The sequence below is a fragment of the Lissotriton vulgaris genome, chromosome 10, assembly GCF_964263255.1.
Source record: "Lissotriton vulgaris chromosome 10, aLisVul1.2, whole genome shotgun sequence".
Lineage (NCBI taxonomy): Eukaryota > Metazoa > Chordata > Amphibia > Caudata > Salamandridae > Lissotriton > Lissotriton vulgaris.
In genome coordinates, this window is record NC_141698.1 from 176,484,704 (window position 1) to 176,505,534 (window position 20,831).

General features: G+C 41.4%; 1 protein-coding gene across 1 annotated transcript in view; it reads right to left on the minus strand.

The window, feature by feature from the left end:
* Nucleotides 1–20,831, minus strand: part of MYO15A (myosin XVA) — a 1,716,372-nt gene that overhangs the window by 408,513 nt on the left and 1,287,028 nt on the right. Inside the window, exon 49 of the mRNA XM_086939741.1 lies at nt 15,928–16,069. Within this exon, the coding sequence (XP_086795867.1) occupies nt 15,928–16,069 (142 nt within the window). The remainder of the gene's footprint in view (nt 1–15,927; nt 16,070–20,831) is intronic.

Sequence of the window (20,831 nt, forward strand, 5' to 3'; positions counted from 1 at the left end):
CGTAGTAGCACAAAGGCCACATATAGCAGGAGCACACTGTACACAAAGACAGAACAGGAAAAGAATAGCTAAAGCCATCCCAATGATCATCAGGGAACGCCCTAGAAAAAAACAGAACCGTCGACCTTATGTCTACACGTCTGAACACTCCAAGGCTTTATACCGCGACCCTACAGCTGAACCCGGATGGTGGTTCGAAAAAGAAAAATAGGTCAAAACAGCTTTTTGGATGAGAGAACGCAGTTTTCAAAAGCAAACAGGATTTTTTTTTTATTAGGCCATTGTTTCTTGGCCGCAGATTATAGCGGCCTTTACCAGGCAATGTCTGATCACGAAACAACAACTCAGGCTCAGTAGTGTCCAGTCTCAAAGAAAGAGGCACAGCTGCTTGCAAAATATCGTCGTCCTCACGCTCAGAGCTTGTCCCAACCAAACGCGCGTCACTGACTGGAACGAACCTTGGCACAGTTTCAGTCTCTGAATCGCCAACACCCTCCTGGACCCACTGGTCGTACGGCAGAGGCAAAGGTACCCTCTTACAATGTACGCCGTGGATCCAGTTCTTCTTGCCGTGCACTCTCACTGACGTACGCGTCGACAAAAGGACTTGGTGAGGTCCAGTCCAGCTGGGCTGATCATTCTTCGTCCGCTGAAAGTTGCGTACTAACACCCATGAACCAGGATCAATAGCGTATCCTGGATCTTCAGATGCTTGTGGAAGTGTATCGTAAAACTGTTGGTGTAAGACACGCAATTTAGCCGCCAAGTCATACAAATAGTCAATCAGCAGAGGATGTCAATCTCGCTAAACTTTGTCGGCATCGGCACTCCCCATACATTAGCCGGGCGACCAAAAATAATTTCATAGGGACTAAGGCCTACTCGAGAATGCACTGTAGTTCTAGTTGACAAAAGTGCCAATGGCAAAGCATCGGGCCATTGGAGACCAGAACTCGCCTGAATCTTGGCTAACTTCAGCTTCAGCGTGCCATTGTAACATTCGACCAAACCAGCTGATTGGGGTTGATTCGCAGCATGAAATTTCTGCTTAATGCCCAAACCTTCACACACTCTCTTCATGACTTGACCCACAAATTCACTTCCATTATCACTCCACACCTTCCTTGGCAATCCGAACCTAGGGAAGAATTCCTTGAGTAGGGCTTTGGCTGTGGACAAGGCAGTATTATCTTTCAAGGGGTATGCTTCTACCCATCTCGAAAAGGCGCAAACAACTACAAGGACGTATTTTAAGTTGTTGCATCTCTCCATGTGTATAAAATCCAATTGCAGCACCTCGAACGGATACGTCGGCGGCGCAAAGTGACCAGCAGGAGTTGGAGTTCCCTTGCCAGGATTATACATCAGACAAACCATGCAATTCTTGACCAGATTCTCCGCACACTTAGGAATTCCAGCATTCTGCCATACTGGAGCCAACAACTTACAAATCCCTTTCGCACTAATGTGAGCCATTCCATGCGCCATCGTAACCACTGCAAGCACATACGCATCAGGTAACAACCATCGCCGATGTTCCGACAACTCAATCCAACAACCAGTCGAATCCAATTTTCCCATACTCTCTCTCCATACACTCAATTCTTTCACCGTAGCTTCAGCCTGCATTGACTTCACACTCTCTATTGTATTCTCACACATTCCTCTATCCGGAACCTATCTCGCGGGACCCGCAACATACATTCGACTCGTCACATCTTTCGCCGTCTCTCTCGCAACTTCATCCGCAAACGCATTACCACGACCAACGTCATCGGTAACCTTCTTATGTGCACTGAATTTCACGATCGCAACTTGCGTCGGCAACGTAAGTGATTCAAGTAGTTCATTCACCAACTGACAATGCTGGATCTTCGTACCATGAGAAGTAAGAAATCCACGTTCTTTCCACAAACGCCCGAAGCTTTGGGCAACACCAAACGCATACTGGCTATCAGTATACAGTCACTCTCTTTCCTTTCGACAACAGACACGCTCTCATCAGTGCAATCAACTCTGCAGCTTGAGCTGAATTTTGTGGGACAAGTGCAGCCTCAACAATCGTATGCAAAGTCGTAACCGCATATGCTGCAGTCGTATCGCCATTCGGAAGCTTAAAACATGAACCATCTACCCATAAGGTACCATCAGACTTTGCAAGAGGAGTATCTTTCAAATCAATTCTACCATTCGTTTCTTCCTCTGTCCTGAGAAAGCAATCATGCTGTTCTTGAACATCCGTCTCTACAGAAATCGACAACAACGTAGCTGGATTAAACGTGTTGCATCGCTTTATGTGCACATGACTTGCCAAAAGCGTCAACTCGTAACCTGACAATCGTGCACTAGTCAAGTGCTGGGTTTTAGTTCTGTTTATTAAAGTATCCACTGCATGTGGAACCATCACAATCAACGTATTATCCATCACCAAACCAGCAGACTGTCGAATAGAAACAGCTGCTGCCGCTGTAGCTCTCAAACAACTCGGCAACGCTCTAGCTACTGGATTTAAAGTCGACGAGAAATACGCACATGGATGCTGCTTATCGCCGAACTGCTGTGTCAGGACTGACAATGCACATCCCTCTCTCTCATGGACATAGAGTGTAAAAGGCTTACGGTAGTCGGGGGTACCCAACACCGGAGCCGAACACAATGCATTACGTAATTCAGAAAAACTTTTCTGACATTCAGACCAAGGAAGAGGATTCGGAGTATCTTAAGAGTAAGTGCTAACAGAGGTTTTGCAAGTAGAGAAAAGTTCGGAATCCATTGCCTACAGTACGAAGTAATACCCAATAAAGCACGCACTTCTCTCTGTGTAGTTGGCACATTCATTTTTGCAATCGCTTGGATTCGTTCTGGGGTCAACCTTCTTCCCTACTTCGATAAGAGATTACTTAAGTAGGTCACTTCTTGTCGACAATACTGCAACTTCGAAGGTGACACTTTATGATGAAGGCCAGACAAATGTCGCAACAACAAAAGAGTAGCCTCTTTACAAGCCTCCTCATCATCAGTAGCAACTAACAAATCATCTACATACTGAATAAGAGCAGCACCATCAGGCAAGACAATCGCATCAAGCTATGTTTTCAAAGCTTGACTATAGATGGATGGACTTTCACAATAGCCTTGAGGAGCGCGCTTAAACCGGAAACTGCGGCCTCCTAAAGAGAAGCCAAAAATGTCTCTACTCTCCTCGGCAATCAGGATACTGAAGAAAGCATTCTTCAGATCTATCACCGAAGACCAGGTAGCTGAAGCAGGAATCATGGTCAGCAAAGCAGTAATATCTGGAACAACCGGAAACTGTGGCACAACAATTTTGTTCACTTCTCGAAGATCGATCACAAACCTATACACAGGCGGTTGAGAAGAATCAGTACGTTTCAGAAAAGGCAAAACTGGACTATTGCACACATTACCTCTCGTATCTTCAATCACACCTTTCTCAATTAGATCATAGATGATCGCTAAAAGCGCTCTTTCACCATCACTAGAAATCCTGTATTGGGAAATACCTGGCAATCTAGCATTCGCTTTCAGCGTCACAACGTATGGTGGAATCTCCAAAAGACCCACGTCATTAGGACCAGTTGCCCAAAGAGTATCAGGGAGAGAACGATATTCCAATGAAAGCCGATCTTTAGACAAATACATTGGAGAGATCACTCTCTTACCCAATGTAAGCTGTACTCCGGAAGAAGAACAATGCAATGTCGCATACAATCTCTTCAACAAATCCAATCCCAACAAATTCTCACCACAACCTGTCGTCAGAATGAGGGGTGCTTCCAATTCACAAGGTCCAACCGAAAGAGACAAAGAACTAGAAACTGATTACGAACTGGGGCGCCAGAAAAATCTACCGAAACATTTGTTAAGCCAGACAAAGGTGCGCCAGGGAGTTTAGAGTGCATGATAGAACTCTTCACCGCACCAGTATCCAACAGAAAAGGCTCTGACACACCTGATGTAATCACTTCAACATAAGGCCCACTCTGATCTACTGGAACTGACACTACTCCCTCTCTTTGTCTATGGCTGTCCTAGCAATCATTACCGTCAGCATTCTCACTCTCAACATAGTAATCATCAGCATAATATTGAGTCGACTGACAGGACGCAGCATTCTGTTGATCAAAACAATTCATAGAAGTCTGTGGAGGAAAGGATCGTGCAGTCTGGGGGAACACACCATGTCCTCTACCTCTAGGAGCTTGCTGAACACCTCGACCTCTCATACCAGATACACCATTCGCACGCTGTAGCAGAACCGGACAACTATTCTTGAAATGCCCTTCTTCTTTACAATACGCACACTGGTTAGGGCCTACAGGAATGTGCTGCTGAAAAGACTCGGGACTTTGTGATCCTCTCTGAAACTGCTGAGGTTGCTGAAACTCATGCTGATTATAACAAGCCTGTTGCAAAAGAACCTTCGTCTTTAAATCTTTAGTCTTTCTCTCTGCTTTCTCTTTCTCATCCTTATCTCTATTCTCGTAATATTGTGCAGTAGCCAATATCTGGGCTGATGAAGAAACAGCCCATGAACTCTCAGAATCCTTCAACTTATTACACAACTCGGGAAGCAAATTATGAACAAACTTATCTACGAACAACCTTTGGCCACCTTCCGTACTCATATCTTGACCACTGTGATCGATAAACGTCTCTTCAAACCTAGTGAAGAAATCAGACACACTTTCATCTTTCTTCTGCTTGCATGCAGAAAACGTATCCCAATTCACTTGCATAGCAGGCATTAAAGTCTTCATATAATTAATAATCCTACCGGGGAGTTCCATAACTAAAGCCTCAGGTTTAGCCCATCCACCTTGAAGACCATCTGCAAGAACAATATTCGCCCATGTATCACCTAACTCTTGCGCATGATCCACCTGACGAATCTTTCCCCACAAAGGTTGAGGAACCACATTACCAAACAACATGTCTATATCGGCTAAATTCATGATGCACGCATCAGCTGTCTGTGACAACTCCTTATAATACCCTGCGGGATTCTTGCGGGGGTCACGGAACATGTACCCAAACCCGCTGAAAATGAGCCGGTACAGCCTGAATACCCTGATAAACATTAGCCACAACTGCCTCTTTCCATACCGGGGGAATCTCTCTCATAGGGTACTGTCTCGCTTTTCTCCTAACAGAAGGATCAGGCTCAAACAACGACTGGGGAGGAAACTCTCCCCTAAACGCAAGCAACGTTGCAACTGCTTTCTCAACATCGGAACCCACTATCGTTCCTTTCGCAAACTCGGACTGTACATCGAGCAAGTCCAATGGGGTCTGACCCAACTCACTATCTTCCCATTCCTCACGGAGGAAAGTACACATAATATCAAAGACATACCTCTGCTTCGGTGCTTCCCATTGACGGAAGACCTCCATAACCGAATCCAAATCATATCTCAAAAAATTAGTAACCCATTTACGAGCCAAATGATATAACACTGCCCGCTCTTCGGGACCAGGAAACTGGCTACGTAAGTGTTTACGCGCAGAAACAGGGGTCACATTCAATGACCCAAAGAAAGGAGACAAAAGACCAACAACAGTATCAGTCATTTTCTGTCGAACAGAAGGAGAAGTTGTCAGAAGGACAGGAGACAAAGCTGACTGAGATGAAACAAAAGTAGGAGTAGTAGCAGAAGTAGCAAGTACAGGAGAAAAAGTCGTTGGGAGTTTGAGGCGGAACTGATAGCTAAGTCAGCAGCCCTAGAGAAGGCTGCGCCAGTAGAGGAGGAACCAGCTGAAAAGGAGCTGGCGGCTGAGCAACAACAGGAGGCTGAACAACTGGAGGTTGCGGAGGTGCCGTAGCACTCTGCACATAAGGGGGTGGTGAACTCAACAAATGTGACATCAAAGGATCCTTTTCAGGGTCCTTCGTTGCACCTTGTAGAAGAGGTGACAAAGCTGGATAGCATTTATCGATGGCCATTTTATGTTGCCTATGCAACTCTTCACTCACTCGATCTTCCTCATTATCTTTAAACTGCCTAGCAGCTTGCATTATCGATATACCCTTCTCTCTTTTATCTCTTTTCGCTTGTTTAATTGCTTTCTGTTTGGCTTCCTTACGCCAAAGGCGGAAAGAGTCAAACATCGCCGGCCGGGCTTTCTTCTTAAATAGTTTAACTTCCAAATTATCTAAAATCTCGGTGTCATAGCCACCGTGTTGGGTCCATTTTAAGACACCGTCTTTCCTAGTGTATCGGACCCATAATTCATTATAAGCAATGGGGCCCACGCCATGTTTAGAATAGAGCTCATAAGTCGGAGTTCCAACCGGAGGTATCGGACGCGAGTCTTCCAATCGGGAATCCCTGTTAAAACTACAACAAAATATCTTTCCAAGTTTGCTAAGACCAGGCATCTTAGCTCACTAATCTAGCTTCAAACTTCAAGGGATTACCAAAAACGATAGTCTCACAAATATACGAGTCCCTCTGCTTTGGCGCTTGCAAGTACCAAATCAAAACTAAGGAACCAAGACAAAGGACTGGGAGCGACCCACTTATACTTAACTGAAGTATCAATCACGTCACCAGAAGACCTGTCTATCGTCTCCCCATACAAATCGTCACGAAGGGTCCAAGACAGGGCGACAGTCAGGGCAGCAGTCCTTAGTAGCCATCGGAAAGCGGAAAGCCTCACAGCAAAAACCTTCAGACCACGTTCGACATGCAGGGGTCGATGAAGTGGGGGCCCTCTTCCAGAATTTCCTCACGAAGCTCCTCACGATCTTCAGGCTTGGACCGGTACCGCTGAAGTCGCCCCACGTGGGGCCCCAACTGAAGAACCGGGTTTTAGAACCCAGCGGCGCCAGGGGCACGCCCAAAGTCTTCGGGTTCACCTGTCTTAGAATACAGAGACACGGCATACTCCTCGGTGACGTCAAAGATCAAATTTATTGGCTGCAACCAGGAACAGAAGTCTACGAAGTACCACGCAAGCGTATTCGTCAGAGACTGCTCAATTCTCGTAAGGCGAGACATCGTCTTTTATGCTAAAAATCACATTCTGAACAAACACCCACTAGTTACAATTTGTCCAATCATAGGTAACATTGCAAAAGGTATCGCATGACGACAAACCCACTTTTCAGTTGTCCAGCCCACCATCAATTACACGGGAAAGCCCACATTCTTTCTCGAACAGGCCGGACAAACCCATAATAAAAGACCACAACCCATATCATAAATAGACCATAAAAGCAGGAACAGAAACAGATGAGAAGTAGGATAAGGGGTGTGTACGTGTGCAATAAACTCAACAATGTCCTGTGCTTTGATCTTTAATCTCGATCAGCTACCGGACAAGGAACTGGCTTAACAGGTCAGCTTCAGGCAACGAGGTCAGTTCGTTCAGGTCATTCAGAAGTCAGCTAACGTGTACATGTACCAAAGACTCGTTCGGCCGTAGTCATCGGCCTATGTGAGGGCAACCATAAAATGGCTGCCATGCACAAAATGGAACCAAGGGTTCAGAACGAAATCCCTAAATACGTAGTGAATCCATCGATGTAACATGGCGAAAACACTCGTACTTGCCGCACTCACTAGTTACGGTTCGCTACTATCAAATTCGTAACAAAACCATGACCTTTATGAAACGGGTTCAGAATTCACGGAACCTCGACCTCAACGATATCAGGAAGTCCAGCTTCATCTGGAGGTGGTTTACAGCTTGTTATGGTGAGCCTGCCTTCAATAGCCAGTTGTCAAGGCAGGGGAATCCAGATATCCCTAACATCTGAAAATGGGCGGCGATCACCGCCATCACTTTTGTGAACACCCAAGGGCTGCTGGTAAGAATGAAGAGGAGCACTGCAAAATGAAAATGCTTTTGGCCAACCTTCAACCGCAAGTATTGTCTGTGGGATGGTCACAGGAAAACATGCATCCTTAAAATCAAAGGGAACCATCCAAACATAAGGATATAGGGCAGACGGAACTTGGGCAGTGCAGCATTTTGAATTTGTCCTTCTGTTGGAAGGCATTCATAGAGCAAAGATCTAAAATAGGACAAATGCCTACGTCCTTCTACAGCATGAAGAAAAAGCACCCCTATTCCAAAGGCTACCACTCTGTCTCTGCTCCTTTTTACCACTACATATGAACCCCTTGCAGCAAGATGGATAGGTCCTCTCCTGAAAGCCACTCAGGCATGGGAGAAAGCTGTGGTGGGTCTGAATGAAATGGGAGGATATACCCTGCAGGAAGATCTGGAGGGCCCATCTTTAAGATGTGATGGCGTGCCACCCTATGTGAAAATGTGTGACCCTGCCACCAACATAGTGGACCTACGTCGCTAAGGGCAAACTAATGTGACTAGGAGGTTGATGCCACAGTGTCTGAAGACTGAGAAGAGTGGCGTCTGTGGTGACCTGCACAATGTCTGCTTGATCCCTGTCCTGTGCTGCGAAAGAACTGAGGTGACGGTTGTGGTGGCGGGGCCTGGCATATTATATTCCAACCCTTTGAAGTAAACCCGGAAGGGTTGAAACTGATGAGGAAATTTATGAGCAGGGGTTGGGAGGACCAAGGAATGTGCTATTGCTTTGCTTTCCTTAAAGCTTTTCGGGGCAGAATCAGACTTTTCGAAAAATAGGCAGACTTATTAAAATACATATTTACAGTAGGTCGATAAGTGTGATGTAGTGATGGCTCATGTTGACACACTGTCGTGGCACTCATTGGTGTAAAGAATACTGGCACAGGGTGATGCCATAGTGGTCTCATTAAGTCCTGTGTCGGATGTGAACAGCTCATCCAATTCCAATATTTTTGATTGCAATTTGGGATATATATTATTATTTACATTACAAATGCACGATTAAAGGTACTTGAATGCAAATAAAAATATCAGGACTAGGGGTGGGCGGGATTTGCGTAGTCGCGCTACGCAAAGCTCTTCGTAATGGTACAAAATCTCAGCGAGCATGCAAAAGTTCTGGGAACACGCGGAATTGCTTGTTCCGCCCATTCAAGATGCTTTTTTCCTGTTCGAGAATGCTGTGTGTGTGCTCGGGGAGAAATATCTCATGAACAAGCATTTTGAACGCGAACAAGCAAAAAATTACGCGAAGTAGCGGAATTTGTGGCAATTACGCGTTCTCCGCAGAATGCGAATTTACCCAAATTCCACAAATTTTGCAAGCGGAACGGAATTTAACGCCCAGGCCTAATCAGGACAAGATAAACTATTCATGTCTGACACTGCAAAAGACAAAAAAGCATTTTCAACTTTTCTTCCTAAAGCATTTAAGTGATTTGTTTAGAGGGGCTAGAACTAAATGAAAAATAGATCATGTATTTAAAATAGCCGCTTTTGTTGAAGCACCCATACGCACAGATAAAACACTGAGAACGCAGATAGACACATGTAATTTAAAGGTGCACATGCACCTGAAAGGCATATGTACACACTGACACATTAATGATAATGGGGTTGCCCTATGTCCCTCAGAACCTGGTTATGTAAGTTGGGTTTACAATTTCTGTAGAAATTGTGAAAAATGCTTTTTATTAAGCATGGAAATGAGGGGTCCAATGAGGATCCCTATTAGGCTGAGCGCAAAAGCTACTATTAGTGATTCCTTACTTGCCTCCAGACATCCACACAAATGTCCACAAACAGCAACACTAAAGAGTACTTCATCAATAACATGTATTCTTCTGGCTGTCCAAAACACAAAGATTACATATAATACAATCAATTAAACTAACAGCGGGGTATGCAAGGTATGTTAACTGGGGTAAGTATCACCCAATCATCCTTTCCTTTAAGTACAAAAAACCCTTTCAAATTAATTCTTGGTAATTGTGTGAAGAAATTGATCATGATCCTTTAACATGAGGAGGACATACAGCAAGCTTTCAGCTGCTAATCGTGATCAATTTCCTCACACAAGTACCAAGAATTAATTGTGAAGGGTTTTGCGTACTTAAAGAAAAGGATTATTGGGTGATACTTACCCCACTTTACATGCCTTGCATACCCCAGCTGGGGATCATGAAGGCATGGAATATACATTGATTATATATTGCAGGATGCTCATTTTGTGATCCTGGATTCTTCTTTTGGAGGCTGTCCTTTTGTTTTTTTTAGTCGCGAGGAAGACCCGCTAAGATTTATAGCCATTAACATGCTATCAGGGGGTCAAAACATTGGCTTAATTATCCAATGTCCTGCGTCAGCTATCCTACAAATATATAAAGGAAACAATACAAGGATTTCTTGAGCTTCACAAGTGTGGACATTTGACTACTTGAGGCTTTTATGTCTTCATGTCTGTATATCTGAACACTGTAAACATTTTTGATTTTCCACTTTATGTTAGTTTAACTGATTGTATTATATGTAATCTGTGTGTTTTGGTCAGCCAGAATAATACATGTTATTGATGAACTACTGTTCATTGTTGTGGTTCATGGACATTAAGAATTTCGATGTGCAGAGTCAAGTAAGGAATCACTACAGGTATCTCTTGCACACAGCCTGATAGGGATCATAATTGGACCCATCATTTCTGTGCTTAATAAAAAGCATTTCTCACAATTTCTGCTAAAATTGTGACACCCAACAGGACCACTTGTAGTTTATACACATCGACACAGGTATAAGAGGCTCCAGGTAATGTGTCACACCTCCAGCCAGTACTGGGTTTCTGGTCAGTAGCATTGTGAATTCTTGGATTTTTAAGGATACACTTATATCGATACAATCAAAACGATAAGTCTCCGAATGAAAGATTGTGTTGGCCAAACATATAGAACTTCCTGACGCAAACTGAACACTTAGCAGCTATGAACACAGATGACGGATGGGAATTAAAACAACACACATAGATTTCCTCTTTATGGTAAGGAAATTTGACCTGTTTTCGGTTCAAAGCTTTAAAACATTTGAAGTTTTCTTATTTAGTTACCTGAATTCAAAGAAATATTGTGGTTCAAGTAACAATTTCATATATGTTCATTTATTGTTCTCCTCCCAAAGGTTTTCATAACCAGTATTTGTAAGTCAGTGTACACACAAATGGGGGCTGGTGCCATATTAACACAATTACAGACAGTTACCTTATGGCACTATCACATCGGGACATAAAAGGGTTCTATCGTGCAACAAAAGGCCTCAGATTTGATCTTGTTGCAGGGGAAAAGAGACTACCAAATGCAAAATAAAACGTAGCTTTGGGCTTCAAAAAGTATTGGCCCAAAGATAGACATCAAGAGTTCCTTATAAAATGCAATGTCTGACTCAAATGTTTCCTTAGATGGCTGAGTTTCTTTCTAATAGAGCCCAAATGAAAATACAAGCTGCAATATTAAAATGGTGAAGGCGCTAAACTCTATTCCTGAAGCATGAAACTTGTACACCTCTACTGCTCAGCCAGTTTCAAGGCAAGCAATTCCAAACAGAGAACTCAGGTCATGTATCCATATTATCAATACATATATCCTGTTATTTTGGAGCTGTAACGCAGAACTCTTATGCAATAACATTGTGGAGGTCATAGCTCTCTTGGATTGTGGGGCCAGTGGATTATACATTGATAGTTTTTGGCTACAAAGCCAGGACTAGTACTACTAAGGATTCTCCCAAACACGTACATACAGTAGATGGCACTCCTTAAGTATCAGGGCCTGTTATTGAGATGACAACAGCATTACAGCTACTCTTTTGTTCTAATCAAGTGGAGATTTCCTTCGATATAATTGCCACCCCTAATCATGCTGTAGTTTTAGGAGTATCCTGGCTAACACAATGTAATCCGTACATCAACTAGGAGGTGCGTACTATTTCCCTATTGTTAAATTTTGGTCATACTCTATGCTATTCAACTGAGGTGTACTGGACCCCTAAATCATGGGTACTCATAACATTTTTTCAGGGACCACAAAGTACAGTCTGGGATGTGCTCGAGGGCCACATCAATGCTGGAAGATTATCAGGACAGTATTAAAAAAAAACCTTTTCAAAACCGGAAATTGGAAGAGTCACAAAAAAATGGGTTAATGTATTTTCCCCAATGGCTTATGTTGAAACCAAAGCAATGTTAGGCTGGAGACACCTAATATAAAGCCAATTTTGGCTTTAAAACCCTGGAGTATCCTCCCTGAATGTGGCTATTGGCATGTATGATTTTGCAGTAACCAATCTTAACCTATGTGTATGCATTTTAACATTTTTGTAATAACCAGGATTCAAGTCAGTGACATTCCGGTTACACACAGACATCTGAAATCTAAAGTGCAGCCTTGCTTTGTTTCCAAGGTTCATGGGTGATGTGCTGCTCCACTCCATTGTTGCTTTTTGTTTGAATTCTGGGGTTTTAGATTTTAGTATTCCATTAGAAAATAGGCCTACAGATCAAAAATTACATGCATGAAAACATGCTCCAGGCTGCAAAGAGGGAGATTTTAAAAATAAATTGGGGTATTGACTTACATAAAGCAGAAGCAATTTTAGATGGTTACAGCTAAAACAAAGCTGTTTTGTGCTTAAACAATTAGGAGAGTCCCAGGGAAATTGTATCTATTGGATTGTATGGAACTAAAAAATTAAACCTGGACTAGAGAAGTAAATTATGTCTGGACCTGAGAAACTTAGCTACCATGACAGTGATCAAACTGAGTTTTCCTACCAAAACAATGCATTTCTATATATCGGGTTTAACTTGCAATAATATTTCATTTAAAATATAGCCATCACATATCTATGAAGTTACCTGTAGGTTAAAGGCCCAACAAAATACTTACACTATATTTTAGTCTTTTAAACACCTGCCTGGCTTTCACCTTGTGGATACCCTGCCGGGGTTATCTCACAGGGGAATACCAGGACGGGTTCCCCAAGCAAGCGCATAGATGCCTGCGATGTGGGTGATTTGCGCTATATAAATACATGTACATTTACATTTACATTTACATTTTACCAACAATTCATGGATCACATTTTCTTCTGATATCCTAAATCAATTTGTTGTCATTTACCTGAATGACATTTTGGTATTTTCCTCAAAATATTTTTACACTAGTCCCATTTATGTTAGGTGCTAGATGGACTTCATGTGAACCAATTATGTTGTAAACCTGAGAAGTGTTATTTCCATCTTTTTTGAGTTAAATATTGTGGACTTTAATTGAACAGCCAAGGAATATCAATGGATGCAAAAAAGGCTGCTGCAATATTAGATTGGCAAACCCCTTCTAACGTCAAAGAGACCCAGCAATTCCTTGGTTTTGCCAACTTCATTCTATTTTTCCAATTTTTCTTCCCAGTTCATTGATAATTTTGCTCTCCTCACCAGTCAAATTACAGGAATTCTACGGAATAAGATGCTGCTTCAGGGTTTCCGATGGGACCTACAAGCTGACACTGCTTTTCGAGAATTGATTAAAGCCTCCAAGCAAGCACCTGTTCTTTGGAATCCTGATCCGACACACAAATTTATAGTTGAAACAGATTCCTTGGATAGAGGTATAGGTCCCATCTTTTATCTCTTGCATACTCTCTTGCATACATGATTCAGAGAGGAACTATTCAGTTCTGGATAGAGAATTTCTTGCCATACTCTAAATGGGACATTTTCTGAAGGGGACTTGAGAACCTTTTGAGGTCATGACAGATCACACAAATCTACAGTATCTCATGAATATGCAGCATAAAAACAGCTGAATGGCATACTTTTTAAAATCAATATGATTTCTACATCACGTACATTAGAGGCTTGCAAAATATTCTTGCTGATGGTTTTTCATGTAAATATCCTCATACTCGAACAACGCACCACCAGCTAGGTCTTCCTTCCAATAAAATCATTAGATTAGTACAGTGTTTTCTGGAAAGGTACAACCTGAATATGCCAAGGGACCTCAATAAAAGTGGAAAAGGGTACAATGAACTCTATGTAAACAAAGAACTTTATTCTGTAAAGGAAAGGCTCTGTTCAGTCCAACTAAAGAATTGAAGACGAAAGTACTCAAGATGTGCCATGATTCCCCTGTAGCTGGGCATATAGGGATTAGAATTACGTTTGAATTGATTAGCCAATCTTTTTGGTTGTCTTCTGTCAGTCAAGATACTGAACCCTACATTTAGGGCCATTTGCAAATCGCTATTTGAGAATCACAAAATGCTATTTATGTAGGATTTGCAATAAATTTTGCGAATCCTACATATTCCTTAATTGCGGTTAGCAAATTGCGAATCGCAATTAAGGAATACTTTCCCATTCATTTCTATGGGCCAGGAGACCCATAGGAATGAATGGGAAGTTATTCTCAATTTGCGTTTCGCAATTTGAGAATCACAAATTGAGAATAGTTTCAAGGTTGCAGGGGTGTCAAAAGATCACCCTGATGCACCCCTGAAATAAGCATGGGTGCACATGTGGCGCACAAACATGCCCTAAGGGCATGTATGTGCTTCACATAGCACTTTGAAAAATGCAAAAAAGTGCATTTTTCAAAGAAATAGCAAATTACCACCAACTTGAACTTGGTGGTAATTTGCGATTCCTTAAGGCCAAATTGTACTTTTTTGGTGCTTCTTACATTGCATTTAAGGAATCCCAAAATTTGCGATTCCTTAAATGCAATCGCAAAATAAGGAATCGCAAATTTTGCGATTCCTTATTTTGCCTTAGTACATACCATTTGGCAATATTGCATTCGCAAACGCCGAAATTCTGCGAATTTCGGCGTTAGCGAATGCAATTTTGCTTGATACATATGGCCCTTAGTCCTGTATCATTAAGTACCTTAGTAATTATGGTGACTGTTGACTCTTTTTCTAAAAACAATCTTGACCAACCGGCCTTATCATGGCTGCACCTGGACCCCCATTTCTCTTCTTAATAGACATCCCCTTATTTTCACTTTTTCAGGCTGTGTCCTCTAATCTGAGTCAAAATGTGTATCTCCCACCGAACTCACTTATTCCCCAAAGTATTTGCACTTTTTCTTAGAACAATCATCAGTCGTTTGCAGTTTCTATGAGATAGTCATATCCCCCCCATGTCATTTCCTTAAATCTCTACACTGCGATTGTATACTTGCGTAAGTTTGTTAAGATAATGCTTCTTTCCCCTTTTCTGTGATCTTATTTCTGTTTTTTACGTCGATTTTACGATGCATATGCTGCTTGTATGGTGGTAAGACCCACCCTTTTATGATTTTTATAAATCAAATAAAAGTATATTATTATTATATATTATCTTTTTCTAAAATGGCAAATTTTAGGGCCTTTACCTTCAGTCAAGACACTTGGTGAAATCTTTGTGATGGATTTTCCATTTGCCTGGTCTACCACAAGTCATTATTTCTGATTGTGAACCTTAATATACTTTTCATTTCTGGAAAGCTTTTTGTAGGCCTCTCCAAACTGAGGCTGTCCTGTTTACCAGTTTCCTTTCCTCACACCAACAGTCAGACTGAGAGACTGAATAAAGGCCGAGAGCAATACCTTCAGTGTTTTTGTAATACCACCCAGAGTGATTGGTTTTCCTACTTGGCATTAGGAGAGTTCTCCTACAATAATACAATCCATAGTGCCACACAAACGTATTTTTTGTTGTCAGAGGAAATGTTGCTACCAGAAGGGATTTCTCTTACCTCTGGCACACCAAGACTTGTATGACCAGATATTGAAACCGAAAAGGGGATCTTATCAGATGCCATAGTCTTGAAAATGACTGCCTACGGTCCTGAAGAGCTGAGGCACTCTAGGAGCATACAGCCATAAAAGAAGTTCACTAACCACCTCCACCCCACAATTGTTTCCCACTTACGGAGATAGTGAGTCGAAGTCTTGAATAAAGGAGAAGGAGATCTGCTGTGATTAAGTGACAGTGCTACCTTTCACCATTTTATGTTCCAACAAGACATATCCTACCTTCTTGAGTTCTGTAATGAAGAAGTCAATCATGGTTTTCACCTGCGGTGCCCTGGAGGAGAAGAGGATCAGCTTCTCGTTGGTGAGGTTGAACTCTATCATGTTTTGGGAAAGGATGGTCACAAACATGATATCTGTGTAGCTGGTTGGAAAGATTGAAAAATATGTGAGTAATGCATAAGCAGAAAAAAATTAGGACAGAGCAACACTCAAAAAAACAGGTTCGGGTTTTTCATAAAACAATATATTAATTTGTTCAAAAATTCATATTTGATTGGAGAAGTATTTAACCTTCCCCGGGCAGCACACATTGCCGCTTAAGTCACAAAAGTGGATAGGAACAGATTGCTCTCTATGCAGGCCATTGTACATCAAGTGGTGCCGAAGACAAGTGGAGAGAGCCCTTTTAGAACAATCGTAACTGCTTGTGTATAAAGCAAACAAACACCATTTTATGAGACATTTTGGGCCAGGGCACAAATGTAGAGCAGTGGCTTTACATTGTTTTCACTGGGGTATGAAACACAATCATTTTGCTTCTAAGTTTTTTTTTTTTAAATTATACATTTTTTAAAAACTTTATTTAGCAGTTTTACGAAGAAAACATAAAGCAGTGCACTGAGTGACAATAAATGGGTATCTTGGTTACATATATAGAAAACATCATCATCAAGCATTTGCTACAGACAGTAGGTTTCTCAATATATCACATGTTCCACAAATAACTCTGCCGAGGCCCAGTTCAGTTATTACTGCCAACTAAAAAAAAATTAAAAAACAATGTATTAGTCCCAGCTACACCCCCCACCTATCCATCGGGAGATGCAGCAAGCTTGGCAGACGACAGTATATGGCATTTGTGTTGGGAATCAAGGTACACATCAATACAAATTGGCAGCTATCCCACTCCTACTGGCACCAGGCCCTGCTCCTGCTGCGAGGGGTGGTCCTGCTGCTGTGCTACAAGGTACTCCCTGAAGGGGCCCCAAATGTCTCTTGGTCTGGAGGCTGGGTGGGGGGGGGGCAGTGTCTGCGTACTGCTCACTCCTGTTAGAACAGGATGCCAAGCTCTGGAGCCAGCTTTGTCTTGTGGGTGCTCTTCTACCTCCCCAGTGTATTGCCACTTCTCTTTTGGCCAATAGCAAGGCGATAGCCGCCAAACATCTAACCTTGAGTGGGAGCTGCACAACATATCCCAGGAGTGCGATCTCGGGCTGTGGGTCCACCTGAACCTGGATGATCTTGCTCAATGTGTGGTGAACTTCAACCCAATATGTATGTATTTGTGGGAACGTCCAGGAGAGGTGTGCAAAATCGCCTTGAGGGGCTTGACATCTCCGACGGTGGTGGGGTCTGTTAGGGTCTATCTTGTGTGCTCTGACCGGGGTGACATGCATTTGTCGCAAAAACTTTAAGTGGATCAATTTGTGCCTGCTGTTTATAAAAACTGTTTTTGTCTCCAGGCAACATGCTGTCCATTATTCGTCAGATATCTGGTTACCTAAATCCGCTTCCCATGCACTCCGCACTCTGCAATTATCACTCGGGATCAAATCAGGTGTTAAAAGTTGCGAAATCAAATGGACCCCCCTGCTACTACCTATCACCATTGTAAGCGGCAGAAAAGACAGGGGTTCCAGTGGGAAGTCGGGGAACCCGGCCCGCAGAGCTGATCAAAGCCTGGCAAGAACAAACCTATCCATGAATGTAACATCTGGAAAAATAGACGTGTCTTCCGCGTCAAATACATGGCCCGCAGGGAAAAAATCTCCCATTTTGGCGATACGGTACTTGGCGCAGGTCTTCTGTATAAGCTTTTCCCCCGTTATCAGCAGTAATTTAGTGTTGGGAAGTGGCAAGTCGGAGGAATACACGATCTGGGCATTCGTGAGATGCCCCAGCGTGGCCCATGCCCAGCTAGTCGTGGAGACTGGCTGGATATCAGTACGGTCTCGCGGGATACCAACGGGCAGAACCGCGGCCAGTGTTTCTGGAAGAAAAAAATCTGATTCCGGTCTCAGAAAAGTAATCCTGAAGTCCGGGTGATACCATGCCTGTGCAAAACTGCACTGTGCCACCAGATAGTACAGCCGCAGATCTGGAAAGCCTTACCCTCCCCTGGAGCAAGGGAGTGTCATGACTTGCCATCTAACCCTGGGTGTCCTAGCACCCCAGACCAGCCTGATCAAATGGGTACGAAGTGTGCTAAAAAACTTGTTTGTCAGGGGAATCAGGATATTCTGGAATAATTATAAGAAATTTGCGGAGGATTATCATTTTAATTAGGGCTACTCGTCCGGCCATGGAAAGTGGGAGCTTCAACCAATAATCTATTTGCACCTCCAACTTAGAAATAGCTACGCCATAATTTCGGCGAAGAATTTGCTAATTTTTTCCCCTAAGTTAGTGCCATAATTCACAAGTGAAAAGGTGAGAAAAATGAGTTGCTTCTTTTTACCCAGCAAAAGCAACAACCTAGAACATCACCAGATTGCGCTATTGTTTTAACCGAGGAAATCTATGGTTTTTATTTTAATGTACTTAGGTTTCACAATTCTAATCACAATTCTACTTTTTAAATTTAGGAAATGTATTATTGTCCAGTATTTGCTATTGTTTGTATTAACTCATAAGTAAATCATAATCTACACTCCAACAGCATATGCATAAGAGATACTGATTGTTGAATATGGGTGCTTTGATTTTGGTTTCTCACAGCAGTTAACAGGAATACAATTAGAAATACTGCATATTGAATTTTAATTACAGAAACATTAAATTAAATCAGTGATGAAACAATTTTTGTGAAATATGTGGTTTTATCAATAATGTAGTTTGTGTGTTTTGTCCAGATGATTAATCAGGGGTAATTCAGAAAGTATTGGGTAGCTATGCAAATAAGAGTCATATGCTGGTAGGATGAATACATATATATATCTATATATATATATATATATATATGTATATATATATATATATACATATATATTTGGCATCAAACATCCTTTTACAAGGAGGAGCGGCTTCCAGCTGGTGCCGGCGGCGAGACAAGGACTCGGCTCATAGTTATTTAGTAGCAAAAATAATGACGCCGCACTCTTCTCGGGTAGATTACAACAGGATTTATTCCAGCTCTGACATACTTCCTTCACCTACGCGTTTCGAACAAAACTGTTCTTGATCACGGTAGTTACAAGTCCGTTTTCAGTTTCATGTATTTATACTCAACACACCACTTTGAAAGTTATGAAGCATTGTGGGTGAGGTAGTTTGAACTTGGCTTATTAAAGCCTATCGATGTCCTTGCGCAAACCATTAGCCAAATTCAGGTTATATGTTTAGTTGAGTGGCGATGGATTAAACGCCAATTTTAATCTATTGCCACTCAACTAAACATATAACCTGAATTTGGCTAATGGTTTGCGCAAGGACATCGATAGGCTTTAATAAGCCAAGTTCAAACTACCTCACCCACAATGCTGTCAAAGTGGTGTGTAGAGTATAAATTCATGAAACTGAAAACGGACTTGTAACTACCGTGATCAAGAACAGTTTTGTTCGAAACGCGTAGATGAAGGAAGTATGTCAGAGCTGGAATAAATCCTGTTGTAATCTATCCGAAAAGAGTGCGGCGTCATTATTTTTGCTACTAAATATATATATATATATATATATATATATATATATATATATATATATATATATATATGAATGACACAATCATTGTTGCGCGTTTCACACAAGCATTTCCCAATGTACTAGGTGGATCTATGACAGAATTTCGACCTACACAAATATCGGCGTAATTATCGATAGCAAAAATATCGACACCCTATGTACAACATGGTAAGTACCAAAATATCGAAAAAATAATATCGATGTTAAAAATATCGTTGTTAAATATATCGATTTTTTTAAAATTTAAAATAACATAAAAAATACTGTAAATAATACTTATTAATTACTTAAACATATTTAAATATATGTAATAATGGTAAAAAAATGTATAATACATATTTAATTTAAAAAATAATAATTAAAAATCATATATAATATATACTTACTTAACAATAATTACTATTCCCACTCCAGTGGGTGCAACAGTAGGGAAAACTGAACCTGAACCCTAAAAATACCCCTTTATCCAAAAACCTAAAACTGACCCTGAACCCTAAAAATACCCCTTTACCCAAAAACTGAAAACTGACCCTAAACCCAAAAAATACCCCTTTACCCAAAAACTGAAAACTGACCCTGAACTCTAAAAATACCCCTTTACCCAAAAACTAAAAACTGACCCTGAAGCCTAAAAATACCCCTTTACCCAAAAACTGAAAACTGACCCTGAACCCAAAAAATACCCCTTTACCCAAAAACTGAAAACTGACCCTGTACCCTAAAAATACCCCTTTACCCAAAAACTGAAAACTGACCCTGAACCCTAAAAATACCCCTTTACCCAAAAACTAAAAACTGACCCTGAACCCTAAAAATACCCCTTTACCCAAAAACTGAAAACTGACCCTTAACCCTAAAAATACCCCTTTACCCAAAATTAATTAATATTACAATTAAATTACTTCCCACCCTATTCCCCTATAAACCCACAACCCGCTCCAGTAGTAAAACATATAATTTAGTTAAAAATAAACATAAATTATCAATTAATTAATTTTATTAATCAATTAAAATAATGAATTGCCAAATAATATTTAATAGCAAAATAAGTAAATCATTAAAAAATAATTATTCAATTACAAATAAATTACTTCCCACCCTATTCCCCTATAAACCCACAACCCGCTCCAGTAGTAAAACATATAATTTAATTAAAAAAATACATAAATTATCAATTAATTAATCAATTAATCAATCAAAATAATTCATTGCCAATTAATATTGAA